The 17,922-nt window shown below is 32.6% G+C and overlaps 3 protein-coding genes and 1 non-coding gene across 9 annotated transcripts in view; 1 reads left to right on the forward strand and 3 right to left on the reverse strand.

The window, feature by feature from the left end:
- LOC102602555 (sucrose nonfermenting 4-like protein) overlaps window positions 1-2,534 on the forward strand; it is an 8,010-nt gene extending 5,476 nt beyond the window's left edge. For 2 of the 3 annotated variants that reach the window (XM_006341395.2, XM_006341396.2), the window contains exons 8-14: window positions 150-291; window positions 396-572; window positions 1,102-1,165; window positions 1,283-1,352; window positions 1,801-1,897; window positions 1,985-2,100; window positions 2,297-2,534. In XM_006341395.2, the coding sequence (XP_006341457.1) occupies window positions 150-291; window positions 396-572; window positions 1,102-1,165; window positions 1,283-1,352; window positions 1,801-1,897; window positions 1,985-2,076 (642 nt within the window). In that variant the 3' untranslated portion in view covers window positions 2,077-2,100; window positions 2,297-2,534. Of the gene's footprint in view, window positions 1-149; window positions 292-395; window positions 573-1,101; window positions 1,187-1,282; window positions 1,353-1,800; window positions 1,898-1,984; window positions 2,101-2,296 lie in introns of those variants that run through there. The other variant, XR_001472738.1, reaches the window with a different exon arrangement.
- Window positions 2,535-2,635: 101 nt separating this feature from the next.
- LOC102602223 (pentatricopeptide repeat-containing protein At5g61800) lies at window positions 2,636-4,293 on the reverse strand. The gene has a single exon (XM_006341394.2). The coding sequence runs from the start codon at window positions 4,253-4,255 to the stop codon at window positions 2,660-2,662; it is 1,596 nt and encodes a 531-aa protein (XP_006341456.1). The 5' UTR covers window positions 4,256-4,293; the 3' UTR covers window positions 2,636-2,659.
- A 57-nt stretch (window positions 4,294-4,350) lies between these two features.
- Window positions 4,351-4,432, reverse strand: TRNAS-AGA (transfer RNA serine (anticodon AGA)). Its single transcript has one exon. It is a non-coding gene; the product is annotated as a tRNA-Ser (tRNA).
- Window positions 4,433-8,786: 4,354 nt separating this feature from the next.
- LOC102603571 (calcium-binding mitochondrial carrier protein SCaMC-1-like) lies at window positions 8,787-13,297 on the reverse strand. 4 transcript variants are annotated; one of them, XM_006341400.2, is made up of 5 exons: window positions 13,158-13,297; window positions 12,296-12,827; window positions 9,653-10,438; window positions 9,475-9,565; window positions 8,787-9,377 (listed from the first exon to the last, which is right to left on the reverse strand). In XM_006341400.2, exons 2-5 carry the CDS (start codon window positions 12,732-12,734, stop codon window positions 9,185-9,187), a joined length of 1,509 nt encoding a protein of 502 aa, XP_006341462.1. In that variant the 5' UTR covers window positions 12,735-12,827; window positions 13,158-13,297; the 3' UTR covers window positions 8,787-9,184. The 4 variants fall into 4 exon arrangements, with proteins under 4 accessions (XP_006341462.1, XP_015161684.1, XP_006341463.1 ...); XM_015306198.1 differs by lacking the exon at window positions 13,158-13,297 and adding an exon at window positions 13,082-13,100; XM_006341401.2 differs by lacking the exon at window positions 13,158-13,297 and adding an exon at window positions 12,956-13,008.
- Window positions 13,298-17,922: the final 4,625 nt, after the last annotated feature.

The following is a 17,922-nucleotide window of genomic DNA, read 5'->3' on the forward strand; positions in this document are numbered from 1 at the left end:
TGTTTTTTTTTTGTGTGTGGGGGGGGGGGGGGGGGGGGATCGTATCTTCAGGTTAGCTTACCATAAGAAAATTTATTTTCTCTCACAGCAGCTTTGATCTAGAATCTTATTCTGTCTATTCATTCCTCCTATTTTCTCTGCAATCACAGGCTGGTCCTGATGAGTCGCTGAAAGACGTGGCCCTAACATTATTACAAAATAAGATATCTGCAGTTCCAGTTTTACATTCATCAGAAGACGGGTCATCTTCGCAGTTGTTGCATACTGCATGCCTTGCAGGAATATTAAATCGTGTGTTTGCCTATAGCTTGCTTTCACTTATGCAGCTTTGTTTCCTCAGAAAGTTTTTGCAAGGACTTATGTTGGGTTTATTTATCTTCCTTGGAAAATCTTAGACATATGCAGGCATTTTAGGCGCTCTCTAGAGTATCTGCCTATTGTACAGCAACCAGTGGGTAATCTTCCATTTGGCACCTGGACAAGAGAAGTTGGTGGAAGAGCAAGCAGCCGTGTATTGTTGACATTACACAGTGGAGACCTCCTTAGCTCTGCTCTTAAATTACTAATAGAAGGTACACAATCGTATTTTTAGAGTTGTACAAAATTGTCCAGGGTAACTTGCTCACAGATAAACAGAATTTGCAAGTGCCCTATTGTGAGCCTGTGGTTTTGAATTTTCTTTCTGATTGGTCTATAGTGGAAGGTCTAACTAAGCAATGGCTAATTGATTTCAATTTGAGGATATCAATGAGCTCCTAGCCAATAAATTCATAGCTAGCAATTCTCAGACTCATGGTTTAGTGATAATGCACTAATTGCAAGCTAGGTTCCTGGGAAAAATAAGATGTAACTTTTCTGGTTTTCCATCCTTCCTCGTCCCCTCTGTGTCTTATTCCTAGTCTATATGCTAGTGGGGTTCATATTTACTATTAAACATGTGATAGGGACCTGATCCTTCCACTTCCACATCTCAATATAGGAATTGTTTAGTTGAATTAGAAGACCCTTTCTATTGTTATTGGGATTTTACCCTCTCTAGAAGTCAGTGATTGTAGAACTTTGAACATGTGTACTAAGCACATCGTTCTCTTGCTCTGACAGGTGAGATAAGTTCAATACCTATCGTTGATGATAATGGAGCCCTTATAAATGTGTATTCTCGGAGGTAATTCATGCACTTCCAATGGTAAATTCTTGAATTTTTTTATTTTCACGCATAATTGAAGTTGCTTGATTTAATTAAAGCCTTACAAGATTTGTAATTTTGATTGTCTTTATTTAGTGATATAACCTCTTTGGCAAGAGGCAATGTGTATGCTCGCTTTCGGCTTGACCAGATGATAATGACTCAAGTAAGTGCCTTTCAATCCACCATCTCTTGTTTCCTCAAGATTATCATGCTTGCCTAATATAAGTGAGGTGCTAGTATGCAATAGAATTCTATGGAGTACAAAAGTCAGTGAATTTTCTTAAAACATTTCAAAGTTTGTTCTTTGGCATACAAAATTACTCTATGAAGACTTAAATGGTAGTCATACTTGTATGGTATATGAAGCTTCTTAAACTATTATTAATTTATTACCTACCATTTGGTTTTTTCTCTTTGCTTGGAACTCTTTCATCTTGATTAATTCCAGATGTTATGGGTAAAAGTACTTGGGAGTCATTTTGGTAAACACTCTTGGCCACTGTTGATGTTCGTTATAGGGCATGAGGACATTCTATCACTTCATTTGTAAATCCTCGGAGGAGAGAATTTTCGGAAGTTGTAATGATGCAGTAATTTGAAATTGGCTTCAGGTCCTGCAGGTCTTAGATGAAGCATCCCGTGATCGTTGTAGGACATGCACACGCTTTGATTCACTGTATAGGATTATGGAGGTCCTTTCAGATCCAAGTTTGTACCGCTTCTTTTTTCCTTTCTGACATTTTCCTTGTGAGCATCATAATCTTGTAGTTTGAATGCCTCTTCTTTTTGTTTCAGCTGTGCGGCGTGTTGTGGTCATTGATCCCAATAGCCGGCATGTAGAAGGCATAATCACTTTGAGAGATGTGTTTAATCTTCTTTTAGGCTGAAATTTCTCTTAATCTATTTCACAGGTATATTTACATTTTACTTCATGAACTGGCAAATCAATCTGCATATTTTATGTTGCACTTGCTGATTATGCGCTTTCATATAAAGTAGTATTGACTTATCAAAAGTACATAAAAGTTACTTTGTAGAAAAAGTAGTGAACTGGATCCAATCATCTTTTTGGTCATAAAAGTGACAATTCATTGTTTTATTTGGCAGGTGGGAGTAAACTAGGACGATGACTTTGTAATGGCTACTCAAAGAGAAAAGTTCACCATGTCATTTGGCTGAGTGGAAGAGATTTTTATATATCATCACCAATAAAAACTGTAAAAATTGTAGCATCATAAATGAAGTTTGTGTAGTCAAGGAAAAAAGAGAATACAGAAAACCTGGACCAAGATGTAACTCAAGAATTTTCTTACAAGTATATAACAATAGTATAGTTGAACCAGTATATCTGCAGCTACGCTTCAATGACCCCAAGCATGTTGGGTTATGTTAATATGAATTTTCACTTCTCATGTCGCTTCATTTAAGCTTCGTCTTAGCACAGTACAAACAAGTGACAAGAAAATGTTGTTAGTAATATTGCTTCAAATTGAGTTGCAGACAATTTAAGATAGAATATATCTCGTCGTTTTGAGGGTGCAAGTCATCCCATGAAATAAACTCATGTGCCACTCCATTCAATTGAATCAAACTACAACCAGCACTCTTCTTGATCTTTACGCGGTCTCTTTTTCTCCTTATATCGACCAAGTCATCCCAACGGCCAGCATCTGCAAAGACATTTGCCAAGATTGAATAAACACCACCATCTTCAGGTTTCACCTCCATTACATTTTCAGCAGCTTTCACTGCTAGCTCGACGTGCCCATGTGTCCTACACCCACCAAGCAAACCACCCCAGACAAACACATCACCAGCCATTGGCATTGTCTCTATCATCTCCATAGCTTCTTTAATCAACCCTGCACGTGCCAGCAGATCCGCCATGCATCCATAATGTTTTAGTTCTCGAGGAACACCATAAACCCCTTCCATTTCTCCAAAGAACCTTCTAGCTTCATGAATAAGACCCCCATGGTTACACCCCACCAACAACGCCAAAAAAGTCACCCCATCAGGCTCAACACCAGTCTCCACCATTCTTGAGAAGTAATCAAATAGTAACTGGCCATGGCCATGCATCGCTAATCCAACTAGCATAGCGTTCCAACTAAACACTTTTTTGTCCTTGCTCATCTCAAATAACTCTCTAGCAATGTCAATGCAGCCACATTTGGCATATAGATCTACCAAGCCAGTACACAAGTACGAATCTATCGCAATCCCCTTCCTTTTAATATAATCATGTATCGTCTTCCCCTTCTGGAGTTCCCCCAGTTGTGCACAAGCTGAGAGAGCAGAAACCAACGTAACGTTATCAAATTTCACATTCAACGTAACCATTTGATCAAATAGCTCAATGGCATCTTTACACTGGTTCATTTTCGCATATCCAGCCATAAGTGTTCCCCAAGAAACTGCATCTCTCACAGGCATTTCATCAAACACTTCCCTGGCTTCCCCAATCTCACCAGCCTTAACATACCCATCAATAATTAAATTATAAGAAACAACATCTCTGTCACAACTTTCATCAAACACTCTACGTGCATCACTAATACTACCACTAACAGTATACACACGAACAAGATTGTTACATACAAACACGTCAACTAAAAAACCAAACTTCAACGCTTGTGAATGAAGGGTCCTGCCCAGAAACGGAGAATTCAGTAAACCACAAGCTTTAAGAACAAAAGGGAAAGTGTGGGAATCTGGCGGAACTGAATTTCTCCGCATTTTGATGAAGTAAAAGAAGGAAGTATTAGGAGAAGAGAGAAGGGTGTGTGCTCGAATGATGGTGTTGTAACAGAAAGTTGATGGGTTGTGAATAAGATTGAAAATGGTGGATGGATAGCGAGTGGTGGGTTGTGTTGGAAGAGAAGAGAGAATGGAAGTGAAGGAATGAAGGATTTGAGTGAGGATAAAAGTGGAACTGAAAGAAAAGAGGAAGCCATTGGTAATGGATTGAGCATGAACTTGATGAATTTGTGAAATCGTCTTGCATTGATGCTTCAGTGTAAAAATCAAGAAGGATGTTGACTGCTTGCACCCTATTTGAACCATAGAAGAAGAGGGTGTTGTTCATTGTGGGAAGTGTCACAGTGAACGGAATGGTGGCAAAAGAAAGTGAAATAGTGGGAAAACGATAAACAAAAAATCGTGGACGGCAGGATTCGAACCTGCGCGGGCAAAGCCCACATGATTTCTAGTCATGCCCGATAACCACTCCGGCACGTCCACCCACATGTTCCTTTGAGTTTGAAATATTTACCTCCTTGTTGGAAACACTTGTGCAATGGAAGTAGTATTCCTTTCTAGGCTACTTATCGGGCGGATAATTCTGCTTAACGATTTGGCTTATTGAATAACGGTTATTTAAATTTACTAATTCGCTAGTCAAGCAATAAGATATCGGTTGGTTCGATAACATATATATTAGTAATTGGTTATCATTCGATGTTTCGGCTAATCTCTACCTTTTTTTTCTTCATGAACACACCTTAAAAAAGACTTCTTTTCATGATTTTAAACCCAGTTAAATTATAAAATTCTTTTGTATTACAAGATATAGATTACTACTAATATAATAGTTAATACAAAAGAAAAGTAAATAGGTTTTTCCAGTTTTTGGCTTTACTACTTTAGGACTAACAATATATAGTATATTATGGAAAAAATATTAAATGAGGATAATATATCAAAGATAAAAGTGTAAGTATGGTAATTCTTAACGGGTTAACAGTTTATCCGATAAGGAAATTGAATAATTCGCTCCCACACCAATAAGTCGTTAATTATTAAATTTTAATCGGTTCACCAACCGTTTATTCGATAACTCAATACCAATAAACTAATTTTGTGATTGACTTATCGGTTACGGTTCGATTTTGAACACTCATATTCCCTCATTTCAATTGGTGACACCGTTTGATTTGATACAATTTTTTAAAAATTTATGATCTTAAACAATTTTTAGATATTTGTGTGGCTGTCCGAAAAACAAAAGAAAAGGTGTCCGTCCTATTACGGTTGTTCTTTTGCTTGAAGTGCATACTTAGAAGTCACAGTTCATTAAAAAGAAAGGTAGTAACATGTTTGTCATTCATTGTCTTGCAGATTTGAAGATTTTGATCACTACCAATACTATCATTTATGACATGATTTCACAAATTCAACTATTTGTCTTGATCGTGGTATCAAGAAATATAAATTCGAATTATCAAAAAAATTATTGTGATCATTTCTAGCATGAATAAGTTAATCATCCATTTTTATATCTTATTGAACAAAAATAACGATATTGTTCCTTTGTTGATCAAGAATTTAGATTTTTAGTCAAGTGTCATTTCTTGCCTTTGAAAGAAAGCAAGGAACTAGAATACTACTAAACTTTAAGTCGATAGTAATTTTAAGTGTTTGTCCAAAGGCAATAATCAAAGTAATTACATGGAAAAAACATTTCCAAACAAAGTCTAATGATAGCCCGTGGTCCTACTGTGATATTCTTAGCCGCCAGCCAAATTCCAAGGAGCAAACATCTCAATAATACCTAAACGGTTAGGGCAGATCTAGAGTATCGTGTGTTAGATTCAAACTCAATAGTTTTTATTCAAACCATATATATACGTGTTAAGGAAATCAATTAAATATTTAAATATAAATTCAGTTACTATTGTGTATTATCCAGGCCATTATAGAAATACCACAAAATTTAAATTCTGAATTCGCCTCTTCAAAAAAGGTAAGTCAATCAACCAACTCAAGACAGCTACATAATCACTTTTAGCTACTTTGTTTATCAATAATTTCACTATCAAAAGGAACATTATGATGGAAAATGACAAGTATTGTACACTTTCCACATTTAGGTCCTTTTTTACTGGGATAATGTCTCCTTCCCTATTCCCCACTTAATAATGCATTATAGTGGCACTCAATCTCCACAAAGATTCCTTAGAACCATTTATAATTTTATAATGTTGGGGTACTAAAAGTGGACGGTTCAAAATAATTATACTCTATGAAGGGAAAGCCAATCTGCATCATATTCTACTTTTAGTAGGTAAACTGTCCTCTGTTTTCTTCTTTCAGCATCCTTATAAAAAAAATTATGGGAAAAAAGTTTGAAATATATCTGAATTTTGATTGAAATTACTGTAATAATTTTAAACTTTGGACAGGACCTATTATTCATGTACTATTTAATAGTGTATTTTAAAAATATATAGGTGTCCACGTGGACATCATAAATATTACATCATTATAAATAGTAACTTATCAAGCTGAACACTTATATATCTATAGAATACACTATTAAATAGTGCAGGGATAATAGGTCATACTCAAAGTTTGAGATTGTTACAGTAATTTCGATCAAATTTCGAAGATATTTCAGCCATTTTCCTTTTTTTAATGTTTGAGGACCTCAGTCAAAATGCTTTTTAAGCTTTAACCCCATCACTTTCCACCTGCATTCCACTTGTCAAACTAACTTTAGCTCTTCTTCATTCCACTAAAACGATTTTTATCTTCTTTTCCTCCCTTTTCTCCACATGGGGAGTGAATAGATTTCCTTGCTTTTATTAATCGAATTGTGTTTATGAGATCAACTTAAATGAAGCGGCGAGATAAGATTTTCACTGACACCTTATTTTGATAGTTGTGACTTATTCTATTATATTGTATTGTTAGTTTAAGTAATATATTGTTATGTAACATAAAAGTCTCATTTTATGTATTGTTGATTTAGTATAATCGTATGTTACCTTATCTTCTTTTTTTCTCCCATTTGTTTGTTTTTTTTTTTTTCTTCTTATTATCTAATAATTATATTTTATCTTTTTATAATAGCTTTACCTTGTTTCCTGCTTTTCTGGTAGATTTATTCTTCACATTATTAATACACGACATTATGTAATGACAGAAAATAATAGTACAATCTATTCAAATGTTGTATTGATCAATGCAGTACACTACAATATAATATAACACAATACAATATAATACAATACATTATGAAATGATATGTAACAATTATCCAATCAAGAAATTCAAAAGAAGAAAAGGTAAACATATGAAAAAATCAAGCGGATTCAATATCTACTATATATACCAAATAAGTAATTTTAACTTAGTATATTTAGTAGAAATTTTCGACCATGGAAATTCATATACCCTAGCTCTGTCCATGAGCGAATTGGACAGTGAAAATCTATATAGCTAACCTCAACTTATTTGAAAATATAATTATTGTTCTTATTGTAGTTATCTAAATGTTTTGAAAGAGGGAATATAAATATCCTTAGTGGTGGATAAGCAGGAGGGCCTAATACAAAAAGAATATTATTAGGATGGGGACCATAAAGATTTGTCATTTCTCTATTGTTGTAGACCTAGGCTAGTACAGATAATATAGTGGACAAATCCTAGGCCTCCAAGATTGTTATATATAATAGGACTTGCATAAAACAAGAGAAAACAGCAACTCAACTCCTATTAGTTGTGATTTGTGAAGCACAAGAAGATGTGGAGAAAGAAAAAAAAGAAGGATGTTGATGTACCACTCGAAGAAATGGCGATCACTAGGTCACACCCTTTGGTGCATCTGATGTGAGTCGATACCAAGGGCGAAAAAAAGGCAAGTCATATAGGCAAAGGGAAGGCAACGCCTTTCTTCCAGGATTTTAATTCCTCTTTTTTTTTCTTGTATTTTCATACTGTATTACTTTCCATCATGGATAAGTTGGGGTTTTCAAGTTTCACATGTATAATGATGTTTTAAGCCTTTTAGCTTTGGATTGAACTACTGTTCAACCAAATATCCCTGTATTGTGTTTCTTTTCAAGTAATACTGCCCTATTCATACTTTCCTATTTTATCCAATGTGTTCTACGATCTACTAATCAGTGGCGGCGGATTCATGATTTTTACTAATAGGATGAGGTTCAATTGCTCAAACGGTTACACCATTGAAACAATTCAAAATAAATTTCTATACTAAGATACTCTTCTGGGATTCAAAATGTACAATATATCGTGTAACTTTAGAACGAAGAAGTATCGATCGACTCCACTTGGACAATACTGGCAGGATACATCAACATGCTTTTGATGATAAATGATTCATGACGATGAAACAACCCAGACTTGGAAAGAAGTTAAACAACTCATCCACAAAAAATAAATATTAATAACATATAGGAGTATGTGTCACGCATGACGCATTGATGAATAACATATTAATTATTGTATGATTCGAGAAATCTAATACTCCCTCCGTCCCATTTTATGTGGCAATATTTTGACCGAAACACGGAGTTTAAGAAATAAATGAAGACTTTGAAATGTTTACCAAATTGTCCTTTTAAAAAGTAGACTCAATTTCTCTCTCCTCATAAAATGTATTGGAATATTATTTTAAGATTAAGTGGGACCACCAAGGATAAAAAAGGAATTGTACCTTTAAATACTTTCCATATAAGGAAATGTGACATTCTTTATGGAACTGACCAAAAAGGAAATGTTGTCACATAAAATGGGACAGAGGGAGTATAAAATTGAAGAAGTTGCCAAAAATATAAGTATTCAGTCGAAGTTAAACAATGAAATGGTGCAAAATGAGTCTGAATATTCATTTAGTAAAAAAATGGCAAGGTGTAGACCTTACAATGTGTATGTAAATTTACAGAGGATATTCCTACAACTGGGACAGAAACCTCCAAATGAAGATGACTATTCTCAATTGACAAAATAGTTGTTCCGTCAGGCGAAGAAGAAAACTCTCCTAAAAAATTCTTCAACATCCAATGGGGGCAACAAATCAATCAAGTGTTTTTTCTTTTTTGACAAGTAAAAATCTGAGTGTATGATTTTGAAAATCCATATCACCAATAAGACTAATAACCTAATTCATTTTCATCGTCATCATCAGCGTCTCTTAGCATCAGCTGATTAACCTCAAATGTGGAGCAACCTTCCAGGAGTATATACCATCTATTTGATATCTAAACTCTTTTTCATGTATTCATAAACGATATAAGTAATGCTTGCTGCTGGCACTACTTTTAGAAGATTCGGAAAGAGTCCTTTGTAGAAGCCCCTGGGACCTTCATGCTGAAGTGTTCTCCGGAACACATCAGACATTCCATTGTAAGCAGCCTCAGTATTTGTAGGTTGAGCTTGCATTCTAGCAGGAGTGTGAAAAGAAAGACAAGTTGCATTGTAAAGCACAAATAGTTTATCCAAATCCTGAAAACCAAGTCGAGTCAAACATGAAGATTTACCTCGTTCTTATAACCTGCAAAGGATAAACACATGTTGCTCCAAGCGCTCCAGAAATTGTTCCACAACCAAGTTGCACAAGAGCACCAGGTTCTGCATATTAACACAATTGTTAGAAAAATGCTAATTTCACTTCATCAGAGATGAGTTGGTTAGCAGTTGAAGAGTTACAAGCTGTACCTCTATCCTGAAGAATATAAATCCTGGACAAATCCTTCAGCGTTTCATAAACAGCCAAATCAATGCCTGAATAAGGTATAATTCCAAGAAGAGATGGTATCAGCCCTTTATAAAATGCCCGAGGCCCCTCCTGAATCCATATATCTTTTGATAGTTTTCCCAGGTTGGGGACCTTTCCACCTTCACTTGCATGAGTTTGTAACCGAGTCTTAACAAGATCCATGGGGTAGATAGCAGTCTGTGCTACTGCACCAGCCATGCCCCCAGCCACAAAACGTCCAGAAGCTCCAATGTCACCCTGTTCCTCACCCTTCGTATGAGCAATCACATTTTTTAAGATCTCATAAGCGTAAAACCTAATTGCACTTTCAGGTGCAACCTTCATCACATTTAATCCATTGCCCCTAAAAAAACTCAATACACCACCATCCTTCCATATTTCTCGGACAGTGGACCCAATAGAAGAACGATTAGTCTGAACTTGTAAAACCACCTTTAGCCTATCAAGGGGAGCAGTAGCGGTACGAGAAGTAGCTCCTGCAACTCCCCCAGCAAGGAAATATTTAGCTGTATGGACATGCTTATTGATGCCTTCGGGTATGACGGCTTGTTCACCAATATCTACAAGGCATACCCTCTCCCAGTACCGGTAAATATTCTCCAAGGTGGCCTCATGTGGATAAAGTAGAAGAAAATTTCTCCATTCTTCAAAAGTGATAATCCCATTATTATCCTTATCAACGTGTTCCACAAAACGTGCTAGTTCCTCATCATCTATTTGTATACCTGCAAAAAAAAAAAGTCCTCATTTATAAGAGGAAGACAACTAATGAAATGAAATGAGGCTAGGGAACACAGAATGGCCTGGAAACATACATCCAGAAGAGATGAATATTCGCAATAGCAACATATTTTATTTTATTTTGATGACAAGGGAAACCCGCAGCCGCTACCCGCAATAGCAACATATTTAAGGAGTAAAGATGAACTTTTGGTTTGTAGATTCAGAAAACTTTTCAAATGATCACCCAAACCTATCCCTGCTCACATGCATACGTACATATACTCTTCTTTTTTGTCAGATTAAGCAAAAAGATCATTATACATCTCCACATGCTTTCTAGCCATGTCTAAATATAGGAAATAATGAATTAACACATAGAGAAAGTCGATAGAAGCTTAAATAAGGACAAAATCTAAATGCAAAAGAAAGATTCATAATAGCATCCATCAACTACTGTAAATTGTTACAAAGCCACCAATCAACATGGTATAGAAAGGTTATCAATCATTAAATTCAACAATAATTCCTATGTTTTCTTGCAAATTAGTGTTACTTTTTACACAAGAATGAAGGTGAACAAATCCGTAAAGATGCAGGGGCATCAGAATATGATGTAATATCATCCAAGACAAGATAACATCACACCTACTTGATACACACAAGGGGCTATTAAATCTCTCACATAGCATCCACCCACTATTTTTTCTTTCTTGTACCTGTCTACCAAATGGAAATCTAAAATAAACTACTCATCCCCGAGGTGTAAAGGATATAACTTTGGTCTAGTACAAAACGAAATGGATCCCAAGAAACAGAAAATCAGGGCTTCAGTCAAACAAGAATTAGCAACTGAAGACGAAGCTCGTGCAATTTCAGCTATTAAATTGAAGTTAAATTATCACTTCATAGCTAACGAACTGAAGCTCATGCGTACAACTAAGCTTGTTCCCAGGCTCAATAAGATTCCTATGTGGCAGCTCTAAAAGACACCACAAAAATGTGTGACTTTTTAGCATCAAAGAATCATGTAACCAACAAACTAGAGCATATCATATTCTAGGTAATTAGTATCAGAAAAAATGAGGAGCAGGACATCCTTTTGAAAGAAGGCAGTGGAAAGAACAATGTGGAACTGTCCAGAATAAGGCAACAGGGACAGATGACTCACTACAGCATTCTTCCAACATGGTCAAAAAGTGATTGGAGCTGGGAAGTGATGTCACGGAATGCGTGAACCATTTCCACTAATACAACTAAGTTGGTATTGACTAAGAAGCATGGAGAGGATTTGAATTATTTCCTAATAGAAATGTAGTTCTGCTGCAGCACAGTTATGATCCATAATATATACCATATATAAATGGTGAAAGTGACTGCAAGTTAGATGGCGAGCAAGTTGGATGCTAGAAAGAACAGCTTATAGAAGACAACTAATTGTATAATTTGGTCGTAAGAAGAGAGGACTAATCAAACTTTTGAAGGAGTCGAAAATCCTAGAGTTAAAAGTTCTCTTTTGTTTCTTCTGTAAAGACAATACACCTTTTTTGTATAGGTAGCTGGCTAGATTTTTGGATACTTAACTATTGACCCAACGATTCATAAGCTTTGTACTATTAACATCATCCTGGCTTGTGTTTTTCCTTTACAAGTCAAGACACACACATACGCACATCATCATCATCACATTATCTTGGCAATACCAATGAAAGACAATTGATCTCACAAAACAAAAGTGCAAGGATGGAAATTCTTAGCTAAAGATAATTCTACATTCGCACCAAAGCAGCAGTACTAGTAAACAAGACAGCAATGTTATCATCAATTAGGATTAACCTACAAGTCAGCGAAATAGTAAATACCAGCTTTTACAAGGGCATCCCAGAGCTCCTCAGGCAAGATACACCCATTGTGCTCCACATCAATAGCCTGAAAAATCCTATACAGCTCGAGCTCCTTATCATCCATATACTTTCTGAATTCCGGATAATCCACCCTCCCATCCTTATTCTTATCACACTCGGTCAACAATTCCCTAGCAAACTTATAATCCGCCGGAATTTGCATAGCAAACAACCCCTTTTCGATTTTCACAGAATCCAAGTAACCCACATTGTCGGAATCAAAGAAACTGAATAGACCTCTGATTCTAAGGTCCCTCTCTTCCTTAGTCTCCCTTAGTGCTGATAAAACATGGTCCACTGAAACCGGACCCGGCTTCTTCACCGGGTTACAACAACCAGACCGGTCCTTTGCCGCCATTACTGGATGATTCACATGCTCCGCTACAGCTCCAGACATACCCAACAAAAAAATAATTCTGGGTTCTTCACAGCATGAATTTTAAACAACTTCAGATCTAATAGAACAAACGCAACCGTGCTTTTGATTTTCCTGTAGTGGGTCAGTAAAGAAGCGAATTAGTTCCTCTGATAGAAAAAGAATGATAACTATTACAAGAGAATATTTCTGAAGGATCAAAGAAGATCCGAAGAATAGACCCGTAAAATACACGGGCTTACTTCCTTCCTTTCTTCTTGTTCACGGGTCAAGAAAAAAAGGAAGAAAGAGAACAGTTGAAGTTATACCAAAGTTGAAAAAAAAAAAAAAAAAACTGATTAATTTATTGGGAGTACTGTTTAACATACCACTTTTAAAGAAAACGTCAATGGCCGGTTTCAAAACACACACGCGGACAAAAAAAAAAAACTCAAATTCCTATACCAGTTAAGAGGTCCAATGGGGATGAAGATGAATTGTGAACGCGGTTGTGGTGGTGAGTCGGTGAAGACGAAGACGCAGCAGCTACAATGTGTGTGTGTGAGAAAATTTTCCCAAAACATGTGGAAGAAAGACTCGAGGAGTGATCAATTTATATGAAATGGGAATATGATTCATACACATGTTCCTTTGTTTTTATTCCTAAAGAGGCTCAATATGTTACTGCGCGAATAAATTTGTTAGTAAATTTTATTTAGATGGATAAGATAAGATTTATTTTGTTTGAGTAAAAACTTCTTATGACAAAATGAGGTTTGAATTGACTTATTTTTAATGTTTTTGACTTTTTAATTTTTTTAATTTTGTAATAAATATTTAAATAACACAATAAAGAATCGTTTGGTAGAATATATTAAGAAAAATAATGCATGCATTAGTATTAGTATGATCAAAGACTCAATTGTCCCTCAAAACCTCTTTTTACATCTTTTTCCACCATAACAGTGGAGGGTATCTTTTTAAATAAATTTTTTTATGCAATGCATGTTATTTTGAATGCATCGAACCAAACAATGAATAAAAATAGTCTATATATAATTAATATAAACATAACTAATACTTGCATTGCTAATGTAATCATTACAAATACTCTATTTAGCATTATTCTTATACACTCTACCAAACGAAATATTTTTACAAGTTGAAAAAGTACATAAAAAAAAAGGTTGAAAGTCAAAATACTCAACTTATGATTTTTGTCTTTTTAACTGATAAATCATTTTCAAAAGTCAATCCAAACCCCCCTAAAAAAATTATTAGATATTTTAGGTCTTTAATTTTAGAAAAGATTTTAAGTGTATTTTAAAGTGTTTATTACATATATAGGTTAATCACGTAAAATATGTTAACTTTTTTCATTATACATATCAACGTTAATGATTGAGTTTTACAAAACTTAGGCTAGTTTATCTAATATATATTACGTTAAAAGAATGAAGGTTCTTTAAAATATTGACTGAACATTTATCTTTCATTAAACGATGATAAAATTGTTATTTATTATTTTTTTAAATAATTATCAATAATTATTTTCCTCAAATAATTGTCATTTATTATTTTCATCAAATAAGTATCATATGTTTTTTTCCTCGAATAGTTATTATTTATTATTTATTTCAAAAAATTATCATTTATTATTTTTCCTCAAATAGTTATCATCTAATTATTATCCTTAAATAGTTTGAACTTTTTTTCATAAGATGACAAAACTAGATTTACTCTTTTCCTTAAATAATTTCTTAATTATTTTTCTTAAAAAATTGTCATTTATTATTTTTCGCAAATATTTATCATTTACTATTTTTCCTCAAAAGTTATCATATAATTATTATCCTCAAATATTGATTGAACTTTTTGTTTTTTGTTTTACGACAAAATTATCATTTACTATTTTCCTTAAATAACTTCTATTAATTATTTTTCTTAAATAATTGTCATTTGTTTATTTTCTAAAATAACTATTATTTCTTATTTTCCTCAAAGAGTTATCATTTAATTATTATCCTCAAATATTGATTGAACTTTTTTTTCCATTAAAAGATGATTAGATTATTATTTGTTATTTGCCTTAAATAATTGTTATTTAGTATTTTCCTTAAATAGTTTTCATTTCATTATTTTCCTTAAATAATTTTCATTTATTGTTTTTTTCACAAATAGTCCTCATTTATTATTTATCTTAAACAATTATCATTTAATTATTATCCTAATATCTCATATTTTGAAATTAATTAAAAATATAAATATTAAATTTTTATTTATTTATAATAGGTAAGAACTCTTAATATTTGGTAATTTAAAATTAACTAAAAAAAAATCTCATTAGATCTTTTCTTATTTGAACTATATTGAAAGTTTTAACATTTAAGACTTCAAAATCAGTTTTTTACCTTATATAGTACACGACAAAATAAATAAATAAATTTTAAAAAATGAAATAAAGAGGTTTAAGTTTAGTTAAATAAATTTTCAACTTTGCTATATGAAAATGTTATCATTTAGATATACATAATATTTATTTTATTATCAATTGCTATTTTAAAATAATTTTTTTCTTCATATATACAAAATTTTATAACGCGAGATACACATATAAAACACATACACTAAATTAGTAGTTAAAATCACCCCATATACACATTTAAGAGTCAATATTACAGGTTTTAAATCTACTTTTTAAAAATTCTTGCTTATAACAGTTTAATTACGGGTTATAACATATCACTAATTATTTATAAATTAATTAAATTTTACTTTATTAAATAAGTAATTTTTATAATTTTATATTATTATTAAATTGTTTAAATAAAGAATACCCCATAATTATCTCTTACACAATTATAGGGATTTTACATTGATTACACTTTCTTATTTAATGTTATACTCATAACCTCCCATTAGTCAATCCCACCACCCTTCCCCCACACATATCCAACTATACACGCTATCACCCCACTTTCACCTTCTTCTCTCCCATTTTTCTCACCAGCCAACTACACAACATTCAATCTTTCGTCCATCCCAGATTGGGTGAAAGAACATCTAATGATGATGTTTATGTTTCAAATTTTAATATATTAACTCAACCCCCCCCCCTCCCTCCCCCGCCTAAAATTGTTGAAAATCCGGCGAATATTCAGAATCTGGCGACGGATGGTTTATCGAAGTTAAAGGAGCGACAAAGAGAGAAAAAATGCAGAAAAAAAGAAGGTCCACCCTGCAAATCAAAAGGGGAAGAAGAGGAAGGGGAAAGTTGTTGAAACCCCTTCTGATTCCGATTTTGATTTTGTTACTGAAATCAAAAAGAAAAAAAACAAATGTAGAAGTTGGAGCATCTTCAAAACCATCAACAAGAAGAACAACAAAAAGTTATTTTTTTTAACTTTTGGACAATATTTTTGTGTTTAAGTATTTGATGATATATAATATCATATGTTTTCTTTCAGGCAGATACCGTTTACATATGAATTACTGATTGCCTATTACAAATTCAAGATATTATTTTGAAAATATCAGTGTGTTTTCAAACTGTACATTTATTAGATGAAATCTGTATGAAATCTAATTAATATGTGTATGACTACGCTTAAATGTTTTGATTTTGAAAATTTTATGAATTGTGATATAATAATGGTATACAAATGGAATGAATTGCGTTTTAACATTGGTGTGATTGTCTATTAACTGTGTTTATGGTATAAATTATTAAATTGGTATGAAAATAGTATGATTTGTCAAACTACTGTTTTTTTCTTTAAAAAATCACATTATGCTTACTTTATATTCTAAACATGTTTTTGGATGAAACGTGTATGTCTATGAGTTTAATATTTTATTGTTGGATATTGTATGAATTATGATATAATATTGATAGACAAATGGTATAAAATGTGTGATTATATGAATTTATCAATTTTTATACATGTTGTTTGGATAAAATGTGTATGAAATTTTGATTAATATGTGTATGACACTAACTGAAGTTAGTGTGGGAATGAAACACTAAATGCAATTTGTTTTAAATTTATTTATAGTAGGACACTAGTTGAAAACCAAATTAATATTCATGTAAACTTACTTAAATTAAATACTTAGGATACCATAATTACCTTTTATAATTATCACTAATATTTACACTATTTTATGTATTAAGCTTAAATTTATTTTTAACAGTATGCAATCTATATGATTAATGAATGAACAGTGTATAAAGAATGAACAGTATATTCAACACTAAGTTTATAATGCACTTCAAACCAATTATGTTTCATATCAAAACAAAACATTAATCTAAACGACAAAATAAAATAAAAATTATATATAGTCTAAACAAATAAACAGTCATTAGTTTTGCACAGGATAATTTGAACATGCTTCATGTTGTGGACAACTTGACAACATCTACTGCAAGTAACTTTAGACCTTTTGAATTTCACATCAACAACCTTCTTTCATATATAATTCATTTAATTTGAAATTCAACATAATTCTCTATTTCATTAAAAAAAATAACAATTAGTCTAACATTATACAAATCAATTAGAAATATTTTAAATAATATTAACTTTTCATTCCAAAGACAATACAAATTTCATTCATAAAAATCATTATAATAACAACAAAATTATACACACTCGTCATTATTTTTTCATACAAATATCATTCAAACAATACATTACAAAACAAATTTCATACAAAACATAATATTTCACATTTAATACTCACTTAATACACATTTCATACAACAATCATCATTCATACCAACTTTATACATTTTCATACTCATTTAATATACATTTCATACAAAATGATTATTCATTCAAACTATATACATTTCTCGTCCCAAATAATTAATTACTGTCACCCAACTTTATACAGAAACAACAAAACTAATATAAATTCAACAATTTCATATTTAATACCAATTTAAAACACTTGTAATACACTTCGTCAAGAATTCCAATTTTTTTTTACATATTTCTCAACACTCATTTCATACATAATTCATTCGACTTATACTATCAAATTCATTATCAAATAAAATAAATTTTCATAAATTCGTCAACATTATAATTAAATTATTTTTACAGAATAATTAGCACACTTTCATACAAATTTCATTTAATTTATTCTATCAAATTTATTCATAAAATCACATTAAATTTATAATTTCACAAAACAACAACCGTATACAAAATAAACAAAAAAA

This window comes from Solanum tuberosum, unplaced genomic scaffold (genome assembly GCF_000226075.1).
Source record: "Solanum tuberosum cultivar DM 1-3 516 R44 unplaced genomic scaffold, SolTub_3.0 scf00026, whole genome shotgun sequence".
Taxonomy (NCBI): domain Eukaryota; kingdom Viridiplantae; phylum Streptophyta; class Magnoliopsida; order Solanales; family Solanaceae; genus Solanum; species Solanum tuberosum.